This window comes from Diaphorina citri, unplaced genomic scaffold (assembly GCF_000475195.1).
Source record: "Diaphorina citri unplaced genomic scaffold, Diaci psyllid genome assembly version 1.1 scaffold404, whole genome shotgun sequence".
NCBI classification, from domain to species: Eukaryota; Metazoa; Arthropoda; class Insecta; order Hemiptera; family Psyllidae; genus Diaphorina; species Diaphorina citri.
In genome coordinates, this window is record NW_007377839.1 from 165,421 (window position 1) to 188,093 (window position 22,673).

At 36.9% G+C, this 22,673-nt stretch overlaps 1 protein-coding gene and 1 long non-coding RNA gene across 2 annotated transcripts; both read left to right on the top strand.

Moving 5' to 3' along the window:
• The first annotated feature begins 15 nt into the window (after positions 1-15).
• Positions 16-21,249, top strand: LOC103508496 (death-associated inhibitor of apoptosis 2). The gene is made up of 13 exons (XM_026823088.1): positions 16-213; positions 481-787; positions 9,956-10,221; positions 10,553-10,742; positions 11,320-11,473; positions 13,525-13,677; positions 16,440-16,642; positions 17,963-18,037; positions 18,483-18,637; positions 19,184-19,285; positions 19,843-19,963; positions 20,512-20,614; positions 20,927-21,249. Exons 1-13 carry the CDS (start codon positions 29-31, stop codon positions 21,115-21,117), a joined length of 2,205 nt encoding a protein of 734 aa, XP_026678889.1. The 5' UTR covers positions 16-28; the 3' UTR covers positions 21,118-21,249.
• Positions 5,396-7,433, top strand: LOC113467101. The gene is made up of 2 exons (XR_003391294.1): positions 5,396-6,495; positions 6,946-7,433. It is a non-coding gene; the product is annotated as an uncharacterized LOC113467101 (long non-coding RNA).
• Positions 21,250-22,673: the final 1,424 nt, after the last annotated feature.

The window sequence follows — 22,673 nt, forward strand, 5'->3', positions numbered from 1 at the left end:
AAAAAAAATATCTTTCAGATCCATCACAATGAATTTTGAACGTAGCCGTTTGAGAACATTTCAAAGCTGGCCATCCAATTCTCCTGTGAGCTCCAAGAGAATTGCAAAAGCAGGATTCTTCTACACAGGACACCAGCATGAGGTGCAATGCTTTGCATGTGGTGTAAAAATATCAAATTGGACTTACAATGATAGTGTTATGGCAAAGCACAGGTATGATAATCAAATTATTAACTGCTAGATTCACATTGGTCTCATTTTTATGAATCTTGCCAGTTTAACAGTCTCTTGTTATGTTATTATTTTATGTAAATATCAGCTTAAAAAGAGGATACATATTTTACAAATAATTGTAAAGACATAAACTTGTTAAGTAAGATGAAAATAATTTTATTTGTTGAGAATATAATTGAAGTTTTTTTAGAGCATTTGTGAGGATTCCAATCCTATTTACTTACAAAATTTTATTTTCAATTTCAGAGCAAAGGATCCTGGATGTCCCTTTGTGAAAAATCCTGAAGCATCTGGAAATGTCTCTATTGAAAATGAAGAAGTCTACAAGCTGGAATCTGGAAGACTGGCTACCTTCAATAACTGGCCGGTATCTTTCATTGTCACACCTGAGGCTTTAGCCAAAACTGGATTCTATTATCTCAAGCAAGGAGATAAGGTGATAAATTTAATAAATTATAATAAAAAGATATCTGAACTTCACTACCATCTAAGTCAATTTTGGCAACTTTTCAGAGAGAGTAATAGGTGTGTAATAACTATTAATTTAATAAATTGACTTATGTGGGCTCTAAAATCAGGGAAGATAACAAAACTTTGTTTGTAGTGTTGTCATCTCCACTGATTTTAGAGATTGTGCTTGAAGTCCGTCTGCAAAGATGTTATCTACATTTCGGCAAACAGTATGATACTTGGGATTAGATCATGTTAACAGAAAAGCCATTCTCTGCCATCTAACTCTTTAAAGTGACCAACTAAATCACCTTGGAGAGTCGTGGGTTTGTATTCAGCACGGCACTGAGTTTAAAAGTTAAGCTTCCTTCCAGGAACGTCTAGTTTTCTCCTATCCTTCTTGTCGCTTTCGGAACGATACAACTAGAACGATAAAACGGAGTTGCAGTTCCCTCTATCAAAACCTCCACTAATAAAAGAAAACACCCAAAAACCATGATGGAAACTTCGTGCGGTGCCAGATTTGAGGGACCAAAAAATCTATACCTACATAGGTATATCTAACAGATATAAACATATTACAACCTTGTAACTTGAAAGGTAACTTGCCTGCCTTGTAAGTTTTGTAAGCGCTAGGTCGCGTTTTATTCCCGCCCGGGCGAAGTTTCTCCCTATCTGATAAGGATCGTTCTCGGAACGGCTGTAAGCTCTACTTCTATTTCAATCAAAATTTCAAATCTAATTAGAATAAAATTCAATAACTTAGTTGGAATTCGAACGGGCGTTCTCCCGCTTACCAGGCGGATGTCTTAACTACAACTGTAATTAGAATAGGATCTTGAGTGGAAGGTATCTTACTACCCACTTGGTGAAGTTAACGCCAGGAGTGTTCTTTATCACCTAACCTCTTAGAACTTTATTGTTATGTGGTCAACTTTTCGAATAAAGAAGCATACAGTTCGATGCCTTGGCTGGGATTGAACTCGCGACCTACTGATTATATTCAGACCATATTCCATGATGCGATGTTGATTATGACCTAAAGAAGAATGAGATTATAGTATTACCTGATTTTAGTTTACATATTTCTTGTTCATAGGTGTCCACCTTGGTTTTGAATGTTGCATTCTGAGATATTAGGGTGGACATGATCTCTTTGCACACTTCAGACATCGGTATCTGTTAGAATAAATAAAAATAAGGCAAAGTTGGTATGATTATCAAATATGTTAATTCACTGTTGGTCTAATGCTTGGAAATAGGGAGTACCTACATACCTATACTGAGATTTTTCATATCCACATTTTTCTTACCTAAAACATAACTACCCATGCATTCAGTTCACCTCCATTACTTGAGTGCCATATCAGCTCTACAAATATGACTCCTCTCCCTCACATACTTAGGTAATACTCTTAGCTCTTACTTGCACTTTGTTCCTTAGCCATAGGCATAGCACTTTGGTACATACTTAGGCAGATAAATATACACCAGGTGGCACCCCTAAAGAATTGCTAGGCCAAAAATCTAGCAACATTAAAGCACAAAATTAATTTATTTTGCTACAGCAGCAGGTAGGTACATACTTACACTTTTTGTTCCTTTTAAGTGCTTTAACTATGTGTTAAAACATGTCATTCACACCAAATACATACTTACACTTTGAATATCAATCTGACCAAACTTGATTTTCATGTCCATCAGAATTTTCTTTTTCCACAGGAAAGTGTTCTTTTCCAAATGGTATGAAAATTCTTTGACACCTTGATCTGTAGTGAGCACCTGTTTACATGTGCTCCTGTGTTCTTCTTCACTGATGTTGAAAGCATGACAATGCTGAGAAAGCTGAGAATATGACAACTGGAAATTTACAATTTTAAACACTTTTTATTATTTCAGTGATATTATTCATTTGTGTTGTGTAGTGATATGTATGGGTAGCATGATGAGTACTGATAATTTAAAATTAAAAACCTACCTGTTAAGTTCTTAAATTTCAGGTAACTCGAATACCGCTCGGTCCAGCAGGAGGCTCCGAAATATCCATACTGCAAAACAAAACAAACTACTGTAAGACAGACAATTTTTATAGAATGGACCTAAGACTGGTATAATAATAGGTAGACTCTTAAATAGAACCTGCCTCGGTGGTGTAGTGGTCAAGGCGCTCGCCTGGTAAACAGGAGGGCGTGGGTTCAATCCCAGCCGAGGTATGGAATACTTCTGCCACAAGAGTGCCAAGCCGCCTCCCTTGTCATTGATTCTCGTATTGAGACTTCACGTATCACGTCAGAGACTATGGAGAGAGAGAGAGAGGGAAAGGCGTCGTCCTCCAAGGAAAGAAAAACGAGTTTTTGATAAAAGAATTTTGTTTTCTCGCAAACCATCACACGGTGAAGCCGGGTTTGGATTTAGATTATCCAATCCACATCCACCAAATCAATTGACATCGATCTCCACATAATTTTCGGGGTCGAGTGGATTGGAACACATCACAATACATGCCTTCAGGAGAGGAGGATGTGATAGGAGAAAGCCGAAATTTTTGATCTTTCCATGGCGAACATGAAGACTGTTCTATGAAAAAAATAATTCCTAGTTGAGCGGTGACAAAAAAAAAAGATTTGTTTGTGCTTTGACGGTCAAACTTCTTCAATCAAGTACTACGGTCATATCATGCTCCATTTTCGCCTACGCCTAATATACTTTTGAGACATGCTCTAAAATAGTGTTATGAAGATCTCTATACACATAGCACCTGTAATGGCACCCATTTCTATCTTAGAGAACAGAGAGGATATAAGAACAGGTAGTTCATCGCTGTTCAGCAACCAAGTGTGCGTCCACTCACTCAAGCGGTAAAGATGGAGAGAGGGAGAGAGAGGGAAAGGCGTCGTCCTCCAAGGAAAGAAAAACGAGTTTTTGATAAAAGAATTTTGTTTTCTCGCAAACCATCACACGGTGAAGCCGGGTTTGGATTTGGATTATCCAATCTACATCCACCAAATCAATTGACATCGAACTCCACATAATTTTCGGGGTCGAGTGGATTGGAACACATCACAATACATGCCTTCAGGAGAGGAGGATGTGATAGGAGAAAGCCGAAACTGCTTGAGTTTGACTTTTCAACTTTTCATACTTTTGTAATAGTGGCGTCTCCACTATAATTTTACAGGATTTGCCGAAATGGGACACATGTAGCCAAATAAACTACGTATGTAGGTATTTAACAAAAAGGGGAAAAAAACAGATAACACTATCTACTGTTGAATAATTGGAAGTATCTTTCTGTTGTGACTTTCCAAACTTCTGTAATTTTGGCATCTCCACTAATTTTAGAACAGCTTTAGGTAAGTAAACAGCTTTCAGAGCTTCAGTAATTTTGACATCTCCACTAATATCGCCTCTCACAGAATAATGGGACGTATGACTAACTCACTATTAAACGAAGAAATTGAGATCTCAAGTTATGTATGTAAAACCATGTAAAAATGTGACGAATAAATATACTATTTAAAATTAGTAAAAAAAAAGTATGAGTGGGTATAGCTATCACACGATCGAAAAGGAATAGGTATTTAAAAATTATTGAAAGAAAATAGGTATATACCTATCGTATGATCCGCATTTAGAACTCTTTGCAAGAAAGTACATAATTTATAAAAAAAAATAGAACTTTTAAAGAGACGATTACATAACACAGTTAAAAAAGTGAAAAATTGTAAACAATTGGTTATGACTAGACTACTTCGATTAAACTTCATAAGAAAAGATTAAAAAACTATGTATACCTAAATAACCAACGTATACAAAAATAATTGTACATAGTTATGTACAACATTATGCATAAGGTCTCCAAAAAGTATGGACAAAGCCCATTTTTACAACCCGTTTGGCTTTTTTGATTAAGTAAAATATGTAGATCTGGTATTCCCTTGGTATTGGTATAAGTAGGGCTATGATAAACGCCCCATGTCACTGCGACCTGGTTAGATCTTTTGTGACTTCTGATATTCCCTTGGTCAACAGATATAGAGATACACCTAAGGCTGTTCCAATGGATCAGTGTTTCTAGTCTTACAACACCTTTGTAATCACTGTTAGCAGATACCTTACTATCTATGTATGCCATTACATTGCTTCCGAAATTTTCATAAGATGAAAACTTTGAAAGAAATGTCAGCACATAATTAAAGATTACGCGCAACGTCGTAAGAGTCGAGATACGTATCCAATGGAACCACATAATAACCGCGGTAGTCACAGTAAATCCAGTAATTCCTGAGAGTCCATCTCATTAATTGACTTTTCCAGTTTCTCGTTAACAGGAACGGTGGGGGCTATAGCCTTTGGCTCAACATTATCGATCGATTTTTCCGGAGGTATCGATTTTTCCGGTACTCGACTTTTCTGTCGTGAATTCTCCGACTTTTCCGGTGTTGGACTGAGACTGAGCTTGAGTATCTTGCTGGGTATAATGTCTTCATGTTGAGTAACGGGTTCATCTTCATCTGTATCATCGTAGGAAATAGTTGTAACTCGAATACCGCTCGGTCCAGCAGGAGGCTCCGAAATATCCATACTGCAAAACAAAACAAACTACTGTAAGACAGACAATTTTTATAGAATGGACCTAAGACTGGTATAATAATAGGTAGACTCTTAAATAGAACCTAATTTTACCACAAAAGGAAAAGAGACTTTTGGGGTAGAAGGACTTTTCAGTCTCATCCTAGCACTATAAATGAGGTACCTTCTATTCCATATAAGGAAAATGATAATCAAAGGAAAGTACTTTGGTCTTCTGCAGGAGAGTAAAGAGTATCCCTAATCCCTAGTACCTAGTACTTCTAAATGGAATGTTGTCATCTCCACTATTGTTAGAGGATATGTCAAACGTTGTGTTATAGCGCCCCGTCCCAATAGGAACAGTTTAAATAGCGAAATATACCAGAAAACCCCTTGTGGATATGGGTGTCTGCTTGAGTTTGACTTTTCAACTTTTCATACTTTTGTAATAGTGGCGCCTTCACTATAATTTTACAGGATTTGCCGAAATGGGACACATGTAGCCAAATAAACTACGTATGTAGGTATTTAACAAAAAGGGGGGAAAAAAACAGATAACACTATCTACTGTTGAATAATTGGAAGTCTCTTTCTGTTCTGACTTTCCAAACTTCTGTAATTTTGGCATCTCCACTAATTTTAGAACAGCTTTAGGTAAGTAAACAGCTTTCAGAGTTTCAGTAGTTTTGACATCTCCACTAATATCGCCTCTTACAGAATAATGGGACGTATGACTAACTCACTATTAAACGAAGAAATTGAGATCTCAAGTTATGTATGTAAAACCATGAACAAATGTGACGAATTTTTTAAAAGAAGAGCATAAATATGATTAATTTTAATACATTCATGAACTAACTGACTATGAGGACGAGTATGTACAAAATTATACTATTTAAAATTAGTAAAAAAGTATGAGTAGGTATAGCTCTCACACGATCTAAAAGGAATAGGTAATTAAAAATTATTGAAAGAAAATAGGTATACCTATCATACGATGGAAAAGCCGCATTTAGAACTCTTTGCAAGAAAATACATAATTTATAAAAAATAGAAATTTTAATGAGGCTATTACATAACATAGTTAAAAAAGTGAAAAATTGTACACATAAAACAATTGGTTATGACTAGACTACTTCGATTAAACTTCATAGGAAAAGATTAAAAAACTATGTATACCTAAATAACCAACGTATACAAAAATAATTGTACATAGTTATGTACAGCATTATGCATAAGGTCCTCTACACATGCAATCTGTGTAATTTTGACATCTCCACCAATATGTCCCTCATTAATGTTATGAAGATCTACACATTCAATCTGTGTAATTTTGACATCCCCACCAATATGTCCCTCATTAATGTTATGAAGATCTACACATTCAATCTGTGTAATTTTGACATCCCCACCAATAAGTCCTGCATTAATGTTATGAAGGTATATACCTATCGTATGATCCGCATTTAGAACTCTTTGCAAGAAAGTACATAATTTATAAAAAAAAATAGAACTTTTAAAGAGACGATTACATAACACAGTTAAAAAAGTGAAAAATTGTAAACAATTGGTTATGACTAGACTACTTCGATTAAACTTCATAAGAAAAGATTAAAAAACTATGTATACCTAAATAACCAACGTATACAAAAATAATTGTACATAGTTATGTACAACATTATGCATAAGGTCTCCAAAAAGTATGGACAAAGCCCATTTTTACAACCCGTTTGGCTTTTTTGATTAAGTAAAATATGTAGATCTGGTATTCCCTTGGTATTGGTATAAGTAGGGCTATGATAAACGCCCCATGTCACTGCGACCTGGTTAGATCTTTTGTGACTTCTGATATTCCCTTGGTCAACAGATATAGAGATACACCTAAGGCTGTTCCAATGGATCAGTGTTTCTAGTCTTACAACACCTTTGTAATCACTGTTAGCAGATACCTTACTATCTATGTATGCCATTACATTGCTTCCGAAATTTTCATAAGATGAAAACTTTGAAAGAAATGTCAGCACATAATTAAAGATTACGCGCAACGTCGTAAGAGTCGAGATACGTATCCAATGGAACCACATAATAACCGCGGTAGTCACAGTAAATCCAGTAATTCCTGAGAGTCCATCTCATTAATTGACTTTTCCAGTTTCTCGTTAACAGGAACGGTGGGGGTTATAGCCTTTGGCTCAACATTATCGATCGATTTTTCCGGAGGTATCGATTTTTCCGGTACTCGACTTTTCTGTCGTGAATTCTCCGACTTTTCCGGTGTTGGACTGAGACTGAGCTTGAGTATCTTGCTGGGTATAATGTCTTCATGTTGAGTAACGGGTTCATCTTCATCTGTATCATCGTAGGAAATAGTTGAAACTCGAATACCGCTCGGTCCAGCAGGAGGCTCCGAAGTATCCATACTGCAAAACAAAACAAACTACTGTAAGACAGACAATTTTTATAGAATGGACCTAAGACTGGTATAATAATAGGTAGACTCTTAAATAGAACCTAACCAATAGGGCGGCCGGTTTGTGGTAATTTGGAGAAACTTTAAATTGATGTATGGAGAATAGAATCTACCATAATAGATCAGTTGCGCTTACTTGTGTGATGTTTCAAAGTCATAGAGCAGGAAAAATGAGGACCAACGGAATTTTTCTTTTTCTTCTACGACTTCTAGATACCGAGATAAATCGATTTAAATAATACCGATAAATCGTAAAGTTTGACGTCACGACATATGCTCCCGTAGGCGATGACGTCATAACTCATGACTCCCGCTTCGTTTGTTTGTGCGCAAGCGTTTCTGCGCATTTTGACATTAAGTCTGACGTCACAACTCTATGAACTTTTTAATTGAAACGGCAATTAAAAATTGAATTTTCGACCTTCTAAAGTTACTTTTTCGGAGTTTTGACTTCAGATTTGGATTTCTCACAACTTTTTACGTAGGAATCGACCTTTTATTAATAATATTTTCCCAATAGATCAGTTGCGCTTACTTGTGTGATGTTTCAAAGTCATAGAGCACGAAAAATGTGGACCAACGGAAATTTTCTTTTTCTTCTACGACTTCTAGATACCGAGATAAATCGATTTAAATAATACCGATAAATCGTAAAGTTTGACGTCACGACATATGCTCCCGTAGGCGATGAAGTCATAATTCATGACTCACGCTTCGTTTGTTTGTGCGCAAGCGTTTCTGCGCATTTTGACATTAAGTCTGACGTCACAACTCTATGAACTTTTTAATTGAAACGGCAATTAAAAATTGAATTTTCGACCTTCTAAAGTTACTTTTTCGGAGTTTTGACTTCAGATTTGGATTTCTCACAACTTTTTACGTAGGAATCGACCTTTTATTAATAATATTTTCCCAATAGATCAGTTGCGCTTACTTGTGTGATGTTTCAAAGTCATAGAGCACGAAAAATGTGGACCAACGGAAATTTTCTTTTTCTTCTACGACTTCTAGATACCGAGATAAATCGATTTAAATAATACCGATAAATCGTAAAGTTTGACGTCACGACATATGCTCCCGTAGGCGATGAAGTCATAATTCATGACTCACGCTTCGTTTGTTTGTGCGCAAGCGTTTCTGCGCATTTTGACATTAAGTCTGACGTCACAACTCTATGAACTTTTTAATTGAAACGGCAATTAAAAATTGAATTTTCGACCTTCTAAAGTTACTTTTTCGGAGTTTTGACTTCAGATTTGGATTTCTCACAACTTTTTACGTAGGAATCGACCTTTTATTAATAATATTTTCCCAATAGATCAGTTGCGCTTACTTGTGTGATGTTTCAAAGTCATAGAGCACGAAAAATGTGGACCAACGGAAATTTTCTTTTTCTTCTACGACTTCTAGATACCGAGATAAATCGATTTAAATAATACCGATAAATCGTAAAGTTTGACGTCACGACATATGCTCCCGTAGGCGATGAAGTCATAATTCATGACTCACGCTTCGTTTGTTTGTGCGCAAGCGTTTCTGCGCATTTTGACATTAAGTCTGACGTCACAACTCTATGAACTTTTTAATTGAAACGGCAATTAAAAATTGAATTTTCGACCTTCTAAAGTTACTTTTTCGGAGTTTTGACTTCAGATTTGGATTTCTCACAACTTTTTACGTAGGAATCGACCTTTTACTGCTTTTTTGATTAAGTAAAATATGTAGATCTGGTATTCCCTTGGTATTGGTATAAGTAGGGCTATGATAAACGCCCCATGTCACTGCGACCTGGTTAGATCTTTTGTGACTTCTGATATTCCCTTGGTCAACAGATATACAGATACACCTAAGGCTGTTCTAATGGATCAGTGTTTCTAGTCTTACAACACCTTTGTAATCACTGTTAGCAGATACCTTACTATCTATGTATGCCATTGCTTCCGAAATTTTCATAAGATGAAAACTTTGAAAGAAATGTCAGCACATAATTAAAGATTACGCGCAACATCGTAAGAGTCGAGATACGTATCCAATGGAACCACATAATAACCGCGGTAGTCACAGTAAATCCAGTAATTCCTGAGAGTCCATCTCATTAATTGACTTTTCCAGTTTCTCGTTAACAGGAACGGTGGGGGTTATAGCCTTTGGCTCAACATTATCGATCGATTTTTCCGGTATTCGACTTTTCTGTCGTGAATTCTCCGACTTTTCCGGTGTTGGACTGAGACTGAGCTTGAGTATCTTGCTGGTTCAAATGATCTTTTAGGTTTAAAGAAATATTTTCTTATCTCTTTCAGATCCATCACAATGAATTTTGAACGTAGCCGTTTGAGAACATTTCAAAGCTGGCCATCCAATTCTCCTGTGAGCTCCAAGAGAATTGCAAAAGCAGGATTCTTCTACACAGGACACCAGCATGAGGTGCAATGCTTTGCATGTGGTGTAAAAATATCAAATTGGACTTACAATGATAGTGTTATGGCAAAGCACAGGTATGATAATCAAATTATTAACTGCTAGATTCACATTGGTCTCATTTTTATGAATCTTGCCAGTTTAACAGTCTCTTGTTATGTTATTATTTTATGTAAATATCAGCTCAAAAGAGGATACATATTTTACAAATAATTGTAAAGACATAAACTTGTTAAGTAAGATGAAAATAATTTTATTTGTTGAGAATATAATTGAAGTTTTTTTAGAGCATTTGTGAGGATTCCAATCCTATTTACTTACAAAATTTTATTTTCAATTTCAGAGCAAAGGATCCTGGATGTCCCTTTGTGAAAAATCCTGAAGCATCTGGAACATTTTCAATTTCAGGGCAAAGGATCCTGGATGTCCCTTTGTGAAAAATCCTGAAGCATCTGGAAATGTCTCTATTGAAAATGAAGAAGTCTACAAGCTGGAATCTGGAAGACTGGCTACCTTCAATAACTGGCCGGTATCTTTCATTGTCACACCTGAGGCTTTAGCCAAAACTGGATTCTATTATCTCAAGCAAGGAGATAAGGTGATAAATTTAATAAATTATAATAAAAAGATATCTGAACTTCACTACCATCTAAGTCAATTTTGGCAACTTTTCAGAGAGAGTAATAGGTGTGTAATAACTATTAATTTAATAAATTGACTTATGTGGTAGTGAAATTTGGACAAAAATATTCTACCTATAGCCTGTTCCCCAAAAGTATGGATTAATGAAAATTAAAACCTAGAAAGGACAAGCCTTCTTGTAAACAAGAGTACCTTATCTAAATTATTATCACTTTTACACTACTTAATAACTTTTATCATCCCATATTTTCATGGAACAGGCTATTCTAGAATAAAGGAAGGGTGCAACAAATGAAGATTATTATTAAAGAAACACCAGCCTCAGAACCTGCTCATGAAACAGAGACACCTTCTGATAGATATTTGTTACAAGCACAGCAGTCAAGTTTAATTATTTTCAAAAGGTTCTTATTATTGCTACTACTCATAGATTTGTATAAGCTGAACCCATCTTTAGGGCTGTGTAGCCCATACACCTAAGCCTCTGATTGTACTGTTTGCTACTACTCACACTCAAACATTGCTATTTCCAGGTGAAATGTGCTTACTGCAGTGTTATCATTGGACGATGGGAGCAAGGGGACAATGCAGAATCTGAACACAAACGTCAGAGCCCCAACTGTCCTTTCCTTGCAAGAGATAATCAAGCCACACAGGCCAATATGATAAATCTGAGGGCATTGGATGGTGAGTTTTTTTTTTTTTTTTTTTTTTTTTTTTTTTTTTTTTTTAATATCAGCTTAAAAAGAGGATACATATTTTACAAATAATTGTAAAGACATAAACTTGTTAAGTAAGATGAAAATAATTTTATTTGTTGAGAATATAATTGAAGTTTTTTTAGAGCATTTGTGAGGATTCCAATCCTATTTACTTACAAAATTTTATTTTCAATTTCAGAGCAAAGGATCCTGGATGTCCCTTTGTGAAAAATCCTGAAGCATCTGGAAATGTCTCTATTGAAAATGAAGAAGTCTACAAGCTGGAATCTGGAAGACTGGCTACCTTCAATAACTGGCCGGTATCTTTCATTGTCACACCTGAGGCTTTAGCCAAAACTGGATTCTATTATCTCAAGCAAGGAGATAAGGTGATAAATTTAATAAATTATAATAAAAAGATATCTGAACGTCACTACCACACAACTGTAATTAGAATAGGATCTTGAGTGGAAGGTATCTTACTACCCACTTGGTGAAGTTAACGCCAGAGGTGTTCTTTATCACCTAACCTCTTAGAACTTTATTGTTATGTGGTCAACTTTTCGAATAAAGAAGCATACAGTTCCATGCCTTGGCTGGGATTGAACTCGCGACCTACTGATTATATTCAGACCATATTCCATGATGCGATGTGGATTATGGCCTAAAGAAGAATGAGATTATAGTATTACCTGATTTTAGTTTACATATTTCTTGTTCATAGGTGTCCACCTTGGTTTTGAATGTTGCATTCTGAGATATCAGGTTGGACATGATCTCTTTGCACACTTCAGACATTGGTATCTGTTAGAATAAATAAAAATAAGGCAAAGTTGGTATGATTATCAAATATGTTAATTCACTGTTGGTCTAATGCTTCGAAATAGGGAGTACCTACATACCTATACTGAGATTTTTCATATCCACATTTTTCTTACCTAAAACATAACTACCCATTCATTCAGTTCACCTCCATTACTTGAGTGCCATATCAGCTCTACAAATATGACTCCTCTCCCTTAAGTACATACTTAGGTAATACTCTTAGCTCTTACTTGCACTTTGTTCCTTAGCCATAGGCATAGCACTTTGGTACATACTTAGGCAGATAAATATACACCAGGTGGCACCCCTAAAGAATTGCTAGGCCAAAAATCTAGCAACATTAAAGCACAAAATTAATTTATTTTGCTACAGCAGCAGGTAGGTACATAAGTACTTACACTTTTTGTTAATTTTAAGTGCTTTAACTATGTGTTAAAACATGTCATTCACACCAAATACATACTTACACTTTGAATATCAATCTGACCAAACTTGATTTTCATGTCCATCAGAATTTTCTTTTTCCACAGGAAAGTGTTCTTTTCCAAATGATATGAAAATTCTTTGACACCTTGATCTGTAGTGAGCACCTGTTTACATGTGCTCCTGTGTTCTTCTTCACTGATATTGAACGCATGGCAATGCTGAGATAGCTGGGAATATGACAACTGGAAATTTACAATTTTAAGCACTTACTTATTATTTCAGTGATATTATTAATTTGTGTGTTGTGTAGTGATATGTATGGGTAGCATGATGAGTACTGATAATTTAAAATTAAAAACCTACCTGTTAAGTTCTTAAATTTCAGGAACAATCACATGATATCAAAGAGAGGATCAAACCCAAGTTAATACTTAAGTAGCCTTTTTTTTTTTCATGTGCCACTATTGAAATAATTGGTCCCAAACATGGAAATCATTGAATTCTGAACATATTTCAGGTACCTACATGAATTATAACCAACATTGTTTGATTGGTTGGGGGACTTTAAACAGAGAGTATGTAACCAGACTGAAATTTCCCTTGCTAAAGAATCAGCAAAGGTTGTGTGCAAAGGGCATCCACTTGTAAAATTTTGTAGCCAAATTTTGTAGCGAGCACTGGAGTTTTCTTTGTTGAAAGTTGAATTGTCTTTTTTTCTTTCTTTTTTTTAATTTTTTTTTTTTTTATCTTAAATAATTATTTCAGTTGTATTTTCTTATTTTTCAGAGGACATGCGTGACTTGGGGGTTCAAAATCACCGAGTACCCAAGCACCCCAACCTATCCACCTTAGACTCTCGTGTGTTGACGTTTACAACTTGGCCACGTGACAGTCCCCTGGGTCCTCAGAGCTTGGCAGTGGCTGGTTTCTTCTATGATGGTATGATAACTGCCTATGCATTGTATGTGGTAGGATTCAAATATCATGTACCTAGGTAGGTAGAAAGTCCCCTAGGTCCTCAGAGCTTGGCAGTGGCTGGTTTCTTCTATGATGGTATGATAACTACTTTTTTCGTTTCGGCCTCAAAGGACCACGGAATTCTTAACTCTATGGTTCTGTTTTGCCAGTATACTTCATCCTTGAAAAATGGTCGGCCTTTCTCTCCTCAGACCACTTGCTGTTAGGTCTTGCTGTGGTGGCAGTGGCTGGTTTCTTCTATGACGGTATGATAACTGCCTACATATCACGTCTGACGTGACGTAACTTGATGGTAGTGTGGTTGTCCTGAACGAAATTACCTACAATATTATGGGAAAACTTTGAACTACATCTTTCTGACTCCCCAGAAATTCCAAGTAAAAAGTAACACCCTTGGAGGGCAAACATTTTCGTCCTTAAGAGGTTTGACTTGAGATAATTCTCTGTATTTTTCTAAGAAAAATGCTTTGAAATTTTAAACTATGGACTTTTGAAGGGTACAAATTTTCATTTTAAATGACCGTGGAAGGTTTTAACTTTCTGATTCGGAAGATGGTTTTCTATTAGAAGAAGGATAGGCTTCGAAATTTAAATAACAAAAGTTCTTAATACACAATTAATAATAATCACCATAAAAGTACTCTCTAAACATCCCTATTCCATGATTCCATTTAATCATAACATCCCACTCTGTCTAATTCTACTTCACTTTGCACATTATAACTACTAAAGTATTTACCTAGTGAAATTATTTTAACGTACCTACAATACCTACATAGTATAAATATACCTTCAAATCCTGATTTCCTCTTTCATAAAATGCATACGGTTTATTGATAGCGCTGTGGCTCTTAATCCTGGCACACACGCTACCATTTGTCCGCAGTTACTTCAAACTTGGCCTCACAACCTTGTCTTTCAACAGACCGTACGTGAGTACGGTAAGTTTGTGTAAGCCCACCTCTGTGTCCAAGTGGTCAAGAGCACTGACTCTCAACCCAGAGGTGCTGGGTTCGAATCCCAGCCAGGGCGGAAATTTTCTGACCAACCTTTTCTGTTCTTGGATAGGCATGGATGTAAAAGAATGTGTCTTGAAGTAATGCGAAATCGGTACCGAGGTACTTTTTTTTTTAAAGTGTGCAGATTTCATATCTGAACTGGCCATACATAAGTACGATCTGTCAAAAGATGAGGTTGTAATACCAAGATTTAAAATTTGTGTCACTTCTCTCTCATGCAATGAGGGACACTGTCCCATAAACCTCTTTCCTCTACTAGTTCGATGGATAATCAATTAATCATGTTCTTTATTTCTCTAAGTACCTAATCATTGTGAATTCCCCCAATTCCATTTGATGTAATTAGTTGTAAGATAGGTATTTATTTTACTATACGAGTATGGTTTAACTGTTCTAAATTTGTTTGATAGCTAATAATGACTACAAATATCTGTTCTATTTTATTATCTTTTCAAAATTTATTAATGATAGAATCATAATTAAATAATAAGGAAAACGTATACATACCAAAGATTAATGCATTTATTTGATGAGAGAGGTATCCTAGATAGATAGTTAATGAGGCGGGTTCAATTACTGTCTGAGGACTTATCCCATACTACCAGTGCAGCGTACTCATACATTAACCTATGGCTTAGATCAGCAATACTCAACTTTTTTTGCCGCGGGCCACATTTGAGTGTTCCAAACTGCACGCGGCCCGCATTTCATAAAATCTGGGTACCTCTGGAGACCCGTTCCAGCATTCTGCTCCTCAGTTGACGCCAGTGTTATACTGTGTGCCCCCCTCTTTACCTTTTTTCTCCCTCCCCCTGTATATATGTCTCCCTCCTTTTTATTATTTAGAGGTTTGAAAGAGGGAACTGTAACTGCTACGGTCTCATCGTCCCGAAAACAAAGAGAGAAGGAAGACAGGATAGAAGAAAGCCAGATCGGAAGAGGGAATGGGAACCCATTTAAATTACCTACATACAGGACATATTCAGGTAGAAAAAAATAGGATGAAACTCCCAAGTTGGAACAGACCTTAAGGGCCGAAGAACTTACATTACGTAATGTCGAGTATAGTTTGTAACTGAATCGGTGCCCTCATCCATCGTACATAAAATACTCTCGAAGTTGGTTGTTGAGAACTGGTGTGTCCACTCTTAGATGAATTGCGTAATCTAAAAATCTGGGTGTGCAAAAATACATAGGTAGTACTTACCTATGGGTACCTATTCATATCCAATACTCATTTCCGTCCGTTCAGATAAAAGTTTGATAGTCCTTACGGTCTTGATAAAAAAAAAGATATGACTTCACGTGACGTGACGTGATGGTAGTGTGTTTCTATCATAAAGGTAAAATCGTGAGAAGTACCAACTGCTTTTGACCATAACCTGATATCCTGTTGTGTCCTCTCAAGGTCAAGGGGATTGGGTACGGTGTTTCCATTGTGACGGAGGTCTACGCAAGTGGACAGCTATGGATGGGACTTCACGTGACGTGACGTGATGGTAGTGTGTTTCTATCATAAAGGTAAAGTCGTGAGAAGTGCCAACTGCTTTTAACCATAACCTGATATCCTGTTGTGTCTTCTCAAGGTCAAGGGGATTGGGTACGGTGTTTCCATTGTGACGGAGGTCTACGCAAGTGGACAGCTATGGATGAGCCATGGAGTGAACAGACCATAACCTGATATCCTGTTGTGTCCTCCTCAAGGTCAAGGGGATTGGGTACGGTGTTTCCATTGTGACGGAGGTCTACGCAAGTGGACAGCTATGGATGAGCCATGGAGTGAACATGCCCGCTGGTTTCCGGAATGTCACTTTGTCATGCTAGTCAAGGGAGAGCAGTTCATTGAGGACACTATCAAGGCCAATCCGCCCATCACCGATGAAGTTTTCTTTACGCCCAAGTTTTTCGTAAGTACTTTTACTTTCTTCATTGACCGAACGACGTTTTTACTTTCTATTTCTTTTTTTATATCCTTTTCTTTTTCTTCTTTTTAAGAGGTTTGATAGAGGGAACTATAACTGCTAAGGTCTTATTGTCCCAAAATCGAAAAAAGACAGGATAGGATAAAGCCAGCCGTTCAGAGAACGAACATTATCCGTTCAGGATAAAATCCGCCCCGGGCGGAAATCAAACCAACCCGCGGCCTAGCGCTCACAAGGCAGACGCGCTACCAACCAAGCTAACTAGGCTGGTCAAACGACGTTTGACGCGACTGTTTTGCCGTGAGTTTATTTGTCTATTTTGATTCAGGATAACTCTATTAATTTCTCATAGTTCATAGTATATGAATTGAAGTAACTAGGTAGGTACTAGGTAGTAATAACAGGGACCACCAGGCCAAGTTTCGGCCTCAGCACGCAGTGTGTCATAATTCCGGTACTAATCCCTTATGTTTATACATTGGAAATCTCACTCTATTTTGAGCTGTAGGAAGAAAGATAAGTTAGGTGTACCTACTATCAAAGTATCAATAAAAATCACTCATCAGTATTATTTTATCGGCAGTTCCCCAAAAAGAACATGAAGAAGGTAAAAAAAAGTTGCATCAAGTAGCGGTGAAAAAAGTGAATGATAATTTAGGTGTACTATCAAAGTATCAATCAAAATCACTCATCAGTATTATTTTATCGGCAGTTCCCCAAAAAGAAGAAGGTAAAAAAAAGTTGCATCAAGTAGCGGTGAAAAAAGTGAATAGGGTAATAGAAAGTCGTATAGGTACGTGATCGTGGCACGTGATTTCGGGCGGTTATTGACTTGGCAACACTGTAGATTGGAATAAAGTGAAATTTCAAAAAAATAAACAAAGTTAAAAATGGCGTCAAAGGCTTCAGATGCGGTAAGGAAATTTAAATAATTAATTATTTATAATTAATTGATTTTAATTAGCTACTGATAAGATAACACTTATCAGTTAAGCCTCATTCAATACTTTTTTTAATGTACCTCAGATTTTTTTTTGTTTGACAGGCGGTTTTGCCGTGTGTTTATTTGTCTATTTTGATTCAGGATAACTCTATTAATTTCTCATAGTTCATAGTACTCGTATATGAATTGAAGTAACTAGGTAGGTAGTAATAACAGGGACCACCAGGCCAAGTTTTGGCCTCAGCACGCAGTGTGTCATAATTCCGGTACTAATCCCTTATGTTTATACATTGGAAATCTCACTCTATTTTGAGCTGTAGGAAGAACATTTGAAAATTGTTGTCCGGCCTTTTTTGTTTCAGACAAAAGCTCCCAACAAGAGAATCAAGGTTACCAACGAGCAGATTCAAGAGTTCATGAGTTCTCCACCAGCTATTGTAAGTTTATTCATTCATTTCACATATACTCAATACTCATACATGCCTTGGTGGTCTAGTGGTGAAGACGCTCTCCTGGTAAACAGGGTTCAATTTCAATCCCAGCCGAGGTGTGGCATTTTATCCTCAATATAATTTGAGAATTTGACCCCAATAATAATAGTGCCTACTGCTGGAGTAAAGGGACTTTTCAGTCCTATTCGAGCAGTATAAATGAGCACAATTATTAAAAGTCCTCTGTGGTAATGAATGCTAACTTTTTGTGGGGATGCAAAAATTATCTTATTCAAATATGTACGATTGTACCTATATCTCTTGTTTCTCTCAGGCCGCTCTTCAAATGGGGCTGGATTCGTCTCGAGTTAAAACCGTGCAAAAATTACGTAGTCAACTTATATATTATTCAAATATGTACGATTGTACCTATATCTCTTGTTTCTCTCAGGCCGCTCTTCAAATGGGGCTGGATTCGTCTCGAGTTAAAACCGCTATACGGCAGAGGCTAGAAAGCTCTGGGAGTTCATTCTCTAGCGCCCATTCTCTTATGGAAGCGGCACTTGATGTTCAGTTTGATGAGAATAATGAAGCCGATGATGTTTGGTAAGTTACTTGACCTTGGGAAAAATACTATCAATAAAACAATCACTTTTTGCTAGGTTATTTAGCTTGGTTGGTGGCGCGTCTGCCTTGTAAGCGCATTTGATTCCGCCCGGACCGGATTTTATCCTGATCGGATAAGGTTCGTTCTCGGAACGGCTTTATCAATAAAACAATCACTTTTTGCTAGGTTATTTAGCTTGATTGGTGGCGCGTCTGCCTTGTAAGCGCATTTGATTCCGCCCGGACCGGATTTTATCCTGATCGGATAAGGTTCGTTCTCGGAACGGCTTTCTACTATCCTGTATTCGTTCTCTCTTCGCTTTCAGGACGATAAGACCTTGGCAGTTACAGTTTCCTCCAACAAACTCTATCAAATCTCTTTTTTTAATAGGTAGTCTCTAACAAACCTCTTTTTTAATAGGTAGGCTCTTTTTTTTAATAATTAGCAGTGTTTTTTCTCTGAGATTTTCGTCAACGTTAAAGTTATCAAGTGCCGTTCGTGTTTAAGGTGTTTATTATTTAGCAACCCACTGTTTATCATTACAGGGGAACACCGCCAGACTCGCCCACCGCATCATTACCAGCCCCCAGAGAAAATCAAGGTATCATAAACAATGCGTGTCCCAATATTGCAACATCTCCACAAGGGTAAGTAATTCCTACCTTATAAAATAAATAAGCATACTTAAACTTAAATAATTATTATTTAAATCATTGGAATTTTGGATAAAATAAAATACCTATATGTACATATTAACAAAACAGTATCTGCTGGTGTAGTTTGTGTGGAGGGTAGTGCGTCAGCCTTGTAATCGCTAAGTCGCGGGTTTGATCCCGCCTTTGCCGAGCTTTATACCAAACAGATAAGGTTCTTTCTCGGAACGGCTGGCTTTTTCTCTGTCCTGTCCTCATTCTCTCTTCTATTTGGGGACGATAAGACCTCTCTTGATACAGTTCCCTCCAGCAGACCTCACAAGAAAAAAACTATGAAATAAACGAAATTCCAACTAAAGGGCGGGTGGGATTGATTCCGGAGGCATTCTCTTCCATCTTACCCCTATTATGCTTCAAAAGAAAAGCACAGGTCCTCATAATGGTTAACTGCGGTTCGGGACGGGCCAAGTAAACTTGACTAGAGACCATCAACCCCCTCGGTGTAGCTACAACAACAACTACATCCAACCCGTATGATTCCCACGTTACAGAGCTCGTGATGAAGTTACCACAGACACGGAAGCTAGTGCTACTGAGACCGAGGACAATGATACACCTGTAGAAGAAGAACCTGAGCCTGTAGAAAGACCTGAAGGAGTTGAAGTCCCTGAGGAATTGAGTCCTTAGTTTGTTATTCCTTGATGATTTTTATTATTTGATCAAGTTAATCATGGCTCTACTTATCTACTTTAATGTAGGTTTAAGTAAAACAAATTGAAAATTTTGGACATCCTCTTTTTTGGAAGGCTTTGTTGTATCATAGTGAATTCATAGGTAGTGTGGGCTTTAGGTATGAAACAGACCTAATATTTAATTTGTCTCAAGGAATATTTCATGATAATGTGTATAATTCAAACCTCTTCAGCACTTCCTTTCATCTTGTAAAATCTAACCTAACCTAAAATTTAAAAGGATTTTTTGGTAGGTATGCATAGGTACTTCTGTAATATTAGTTCAATTTCAAATAACACAGGAAAGATCACATTAGAGTTGTTCTTGTTAGAGTTGTTGGCCCAAGCCTCTCTTTGAACAACTTTGAAAATTGAGCTTAACTTGTTTAGGTAATGTAGAGTGCCGTCTAGTTAGAAGTGAAGAGGCGGATTACCATATAAATTGGCATAAATAGGTTATATCCCATCATTGCAAGTCAATCCCCTGAGGAACCGCCTGTCAGTGTTGAGGAAGAGAGCAGCGCCCAGGCAGTCGGGGCGTCCTACCTATACGATAATCCATTGGAATCTTATGAGGATCCCAAGCCTAATGGTATGTAAAAAGTTCCATTATGACAACAACAGTAGTAATATCGACCTGCATATTAAATGCCCTAATAGGGTTAGCCAGAAAAAGAGTCTTTGACCATGGATTGAGGGTGTTTTAAAGTTTTTTCAATATCCACTTGTCCATCGTGTGCAGCTTGGAAAAACAAATCAATGTGGCGCAATAGTTAAATTCTGAACTCCACAGACAGGAATTTCTCATGAAACGATTTCTATTATTTTTAAGAGATGATACCCTTCTGATGGCTTTTTTCATTTGTGTTTCACCTTTCTGATGGCCTTTTTTTGCTGTTTCCAGAGAGTCTTGAAGAGGAGGTGCGACGATTGCGTGAGGCTCGCCTGTGTAAGATTTGCATGGACAAGGAAGTGGGCGTGGTGTTACTCCCCTGTGGTCACTTGGTGACCTGTGTCCTCTGTGCGTCCAGTTTACCCCGCTGTCCAGTATGTCGGGAAAATATCAAGGCGACAGTTCGAACCTTCCTGTCTTGAAACAAACGACCTCAGGAGTGAAGGCTACAAACACCTGGAAAGGTTGATAATTTTCTAAGGGTGGGTTTCACCAACCTTCTTTTTAGCTCCTAACAGCCTGTTAGCTTACCAGCCCTGTTAAGCCTATACAAATCAAATGGAACTTAACAGGTTGTTAGCTTAACAGGCCTTCTAGGAGCTGAAAAAATATTGGTGAATGTATGAAACAGACCTAATATTTAATCTGTCTCAAGGAATATTTCATGATAATGTGTATAATTCAGACCTCTTCAGCACTTCCTTTCATCTTGTAAAATCTAACCTAACCTAACTTAGAAATTTTAAAAGGATTTTTTGGTAGATATGTTGGTACTTCTGTAATATTAGTTCAATTTCAAATAGCACAGGAAAGATCACATTAGAGTTGTTCTTGTTAGAGTTGTTGGCCCAAGCCTCTCTTTGAACAACTTTGAAAATTGAGCTTAACTTGTTTAGGTATTGTAGAGTGCCGTCTAGTTAGAAGTGAAGAGGCGGATTACCATATAAATTGGCATAAATAGGTTATATCCCATCATTGCAAGTCAATCTCCAGGGCTGAAAATTCGGCCCATTTTTTTTCTCCAACTTTGGAACTTTCTTTATTGGGTTATGAAATGATTTTTTAAGCAATTATCTTTGGTAAATATTTGTTAAGTGCGGTCATAATCTGGTTCTTTTGTTCATCCAACTGTGTGAATTTTCGTCATTTAGTCATTGAGTGCTGTGATATTTCCATTTTTATACGGTTTTAAAGGTGTAATTTTGTTGAAATTTTGATACCAGGGCTGAAAATTCGGCCCATTTTTTCTTCTCCAACTTTGGAACTTTCTTTATTGGGTTATGAAATGATTTTTTAAGCAATTATCTTTGGAAAATATTTGTTAAGTGCGGTCATAATCTGGTTCTTTTGTTCATCCAACTGTGAATTTTCGTCATTTAGTCATTGAGTGCTGTGATATTTCCATTAGTATAAATATACCTTCAAATCCTGATTTCCTCTTTCATAAAATGCATACGGTTTAATGATAGCGCTGTCTGTGGCTCTACCCGTTCCAACTTATCGTTCCAAAAAAATCGTGTCGTGTGTAGTGGGAACCCATTTAAATTACCTATATACAGGACATATTCAGGTAGAAAAAAATAGGATGAAACTCCCAAGTTGGAACAGGCCTTAAGGGCTGAAGAACTTACATTACGTAATGTCGAGTATAGTTTGTAACTGAATCGGTGCCCTCATCCATCGTACATAAAATACTCTCGAAGTTGGTTGTTGGGAATTGGTGTGTCCACTCTTAGATGAATTGCGTAATCTAAAAATCTGGGTGTGCAAAAAATACATGGGTAGTACTTACCTACATATGGGTACCTATTCATATCCAATACTCATTTCCGTCCGTTCAGATAAAAGTTTGATAGTCCTTACGGTCTTGATAAAAAAAAAGATACTATTCATATCCATTACTCATTTCCGTCCGTTCAGATAAAAGTTTGATAGTCCTTACGGTCTTGATAAAAAAAAAAAGATAAGTTAGGTGTAC

Excerpts from the sequence above, each read along its gene's own strand:
- LOC103508496 (XM_026823088.1), top strand. The coding sequence starts at position 29 with ATGAATTTTGAACGTAGCCGTTTGAGAACATTTCAAAGCTGGCCATCC. Across the intron at positions 11,474-13,524 it reads AAATCTGAGGGCATTGGATG|AGGACATGCGTGACTTGGGG; the intron begins GTGAGTTTTTTT and ends CTTATTTTTCAG. Across the intron at positions 13,678-16,439 it reads GGCTGGTTTCTTCTATGATG|GTCAAGGGGATTGGGTACGG; the intron begins GTATGATAACTG and ends GTCCTCCTCAAG.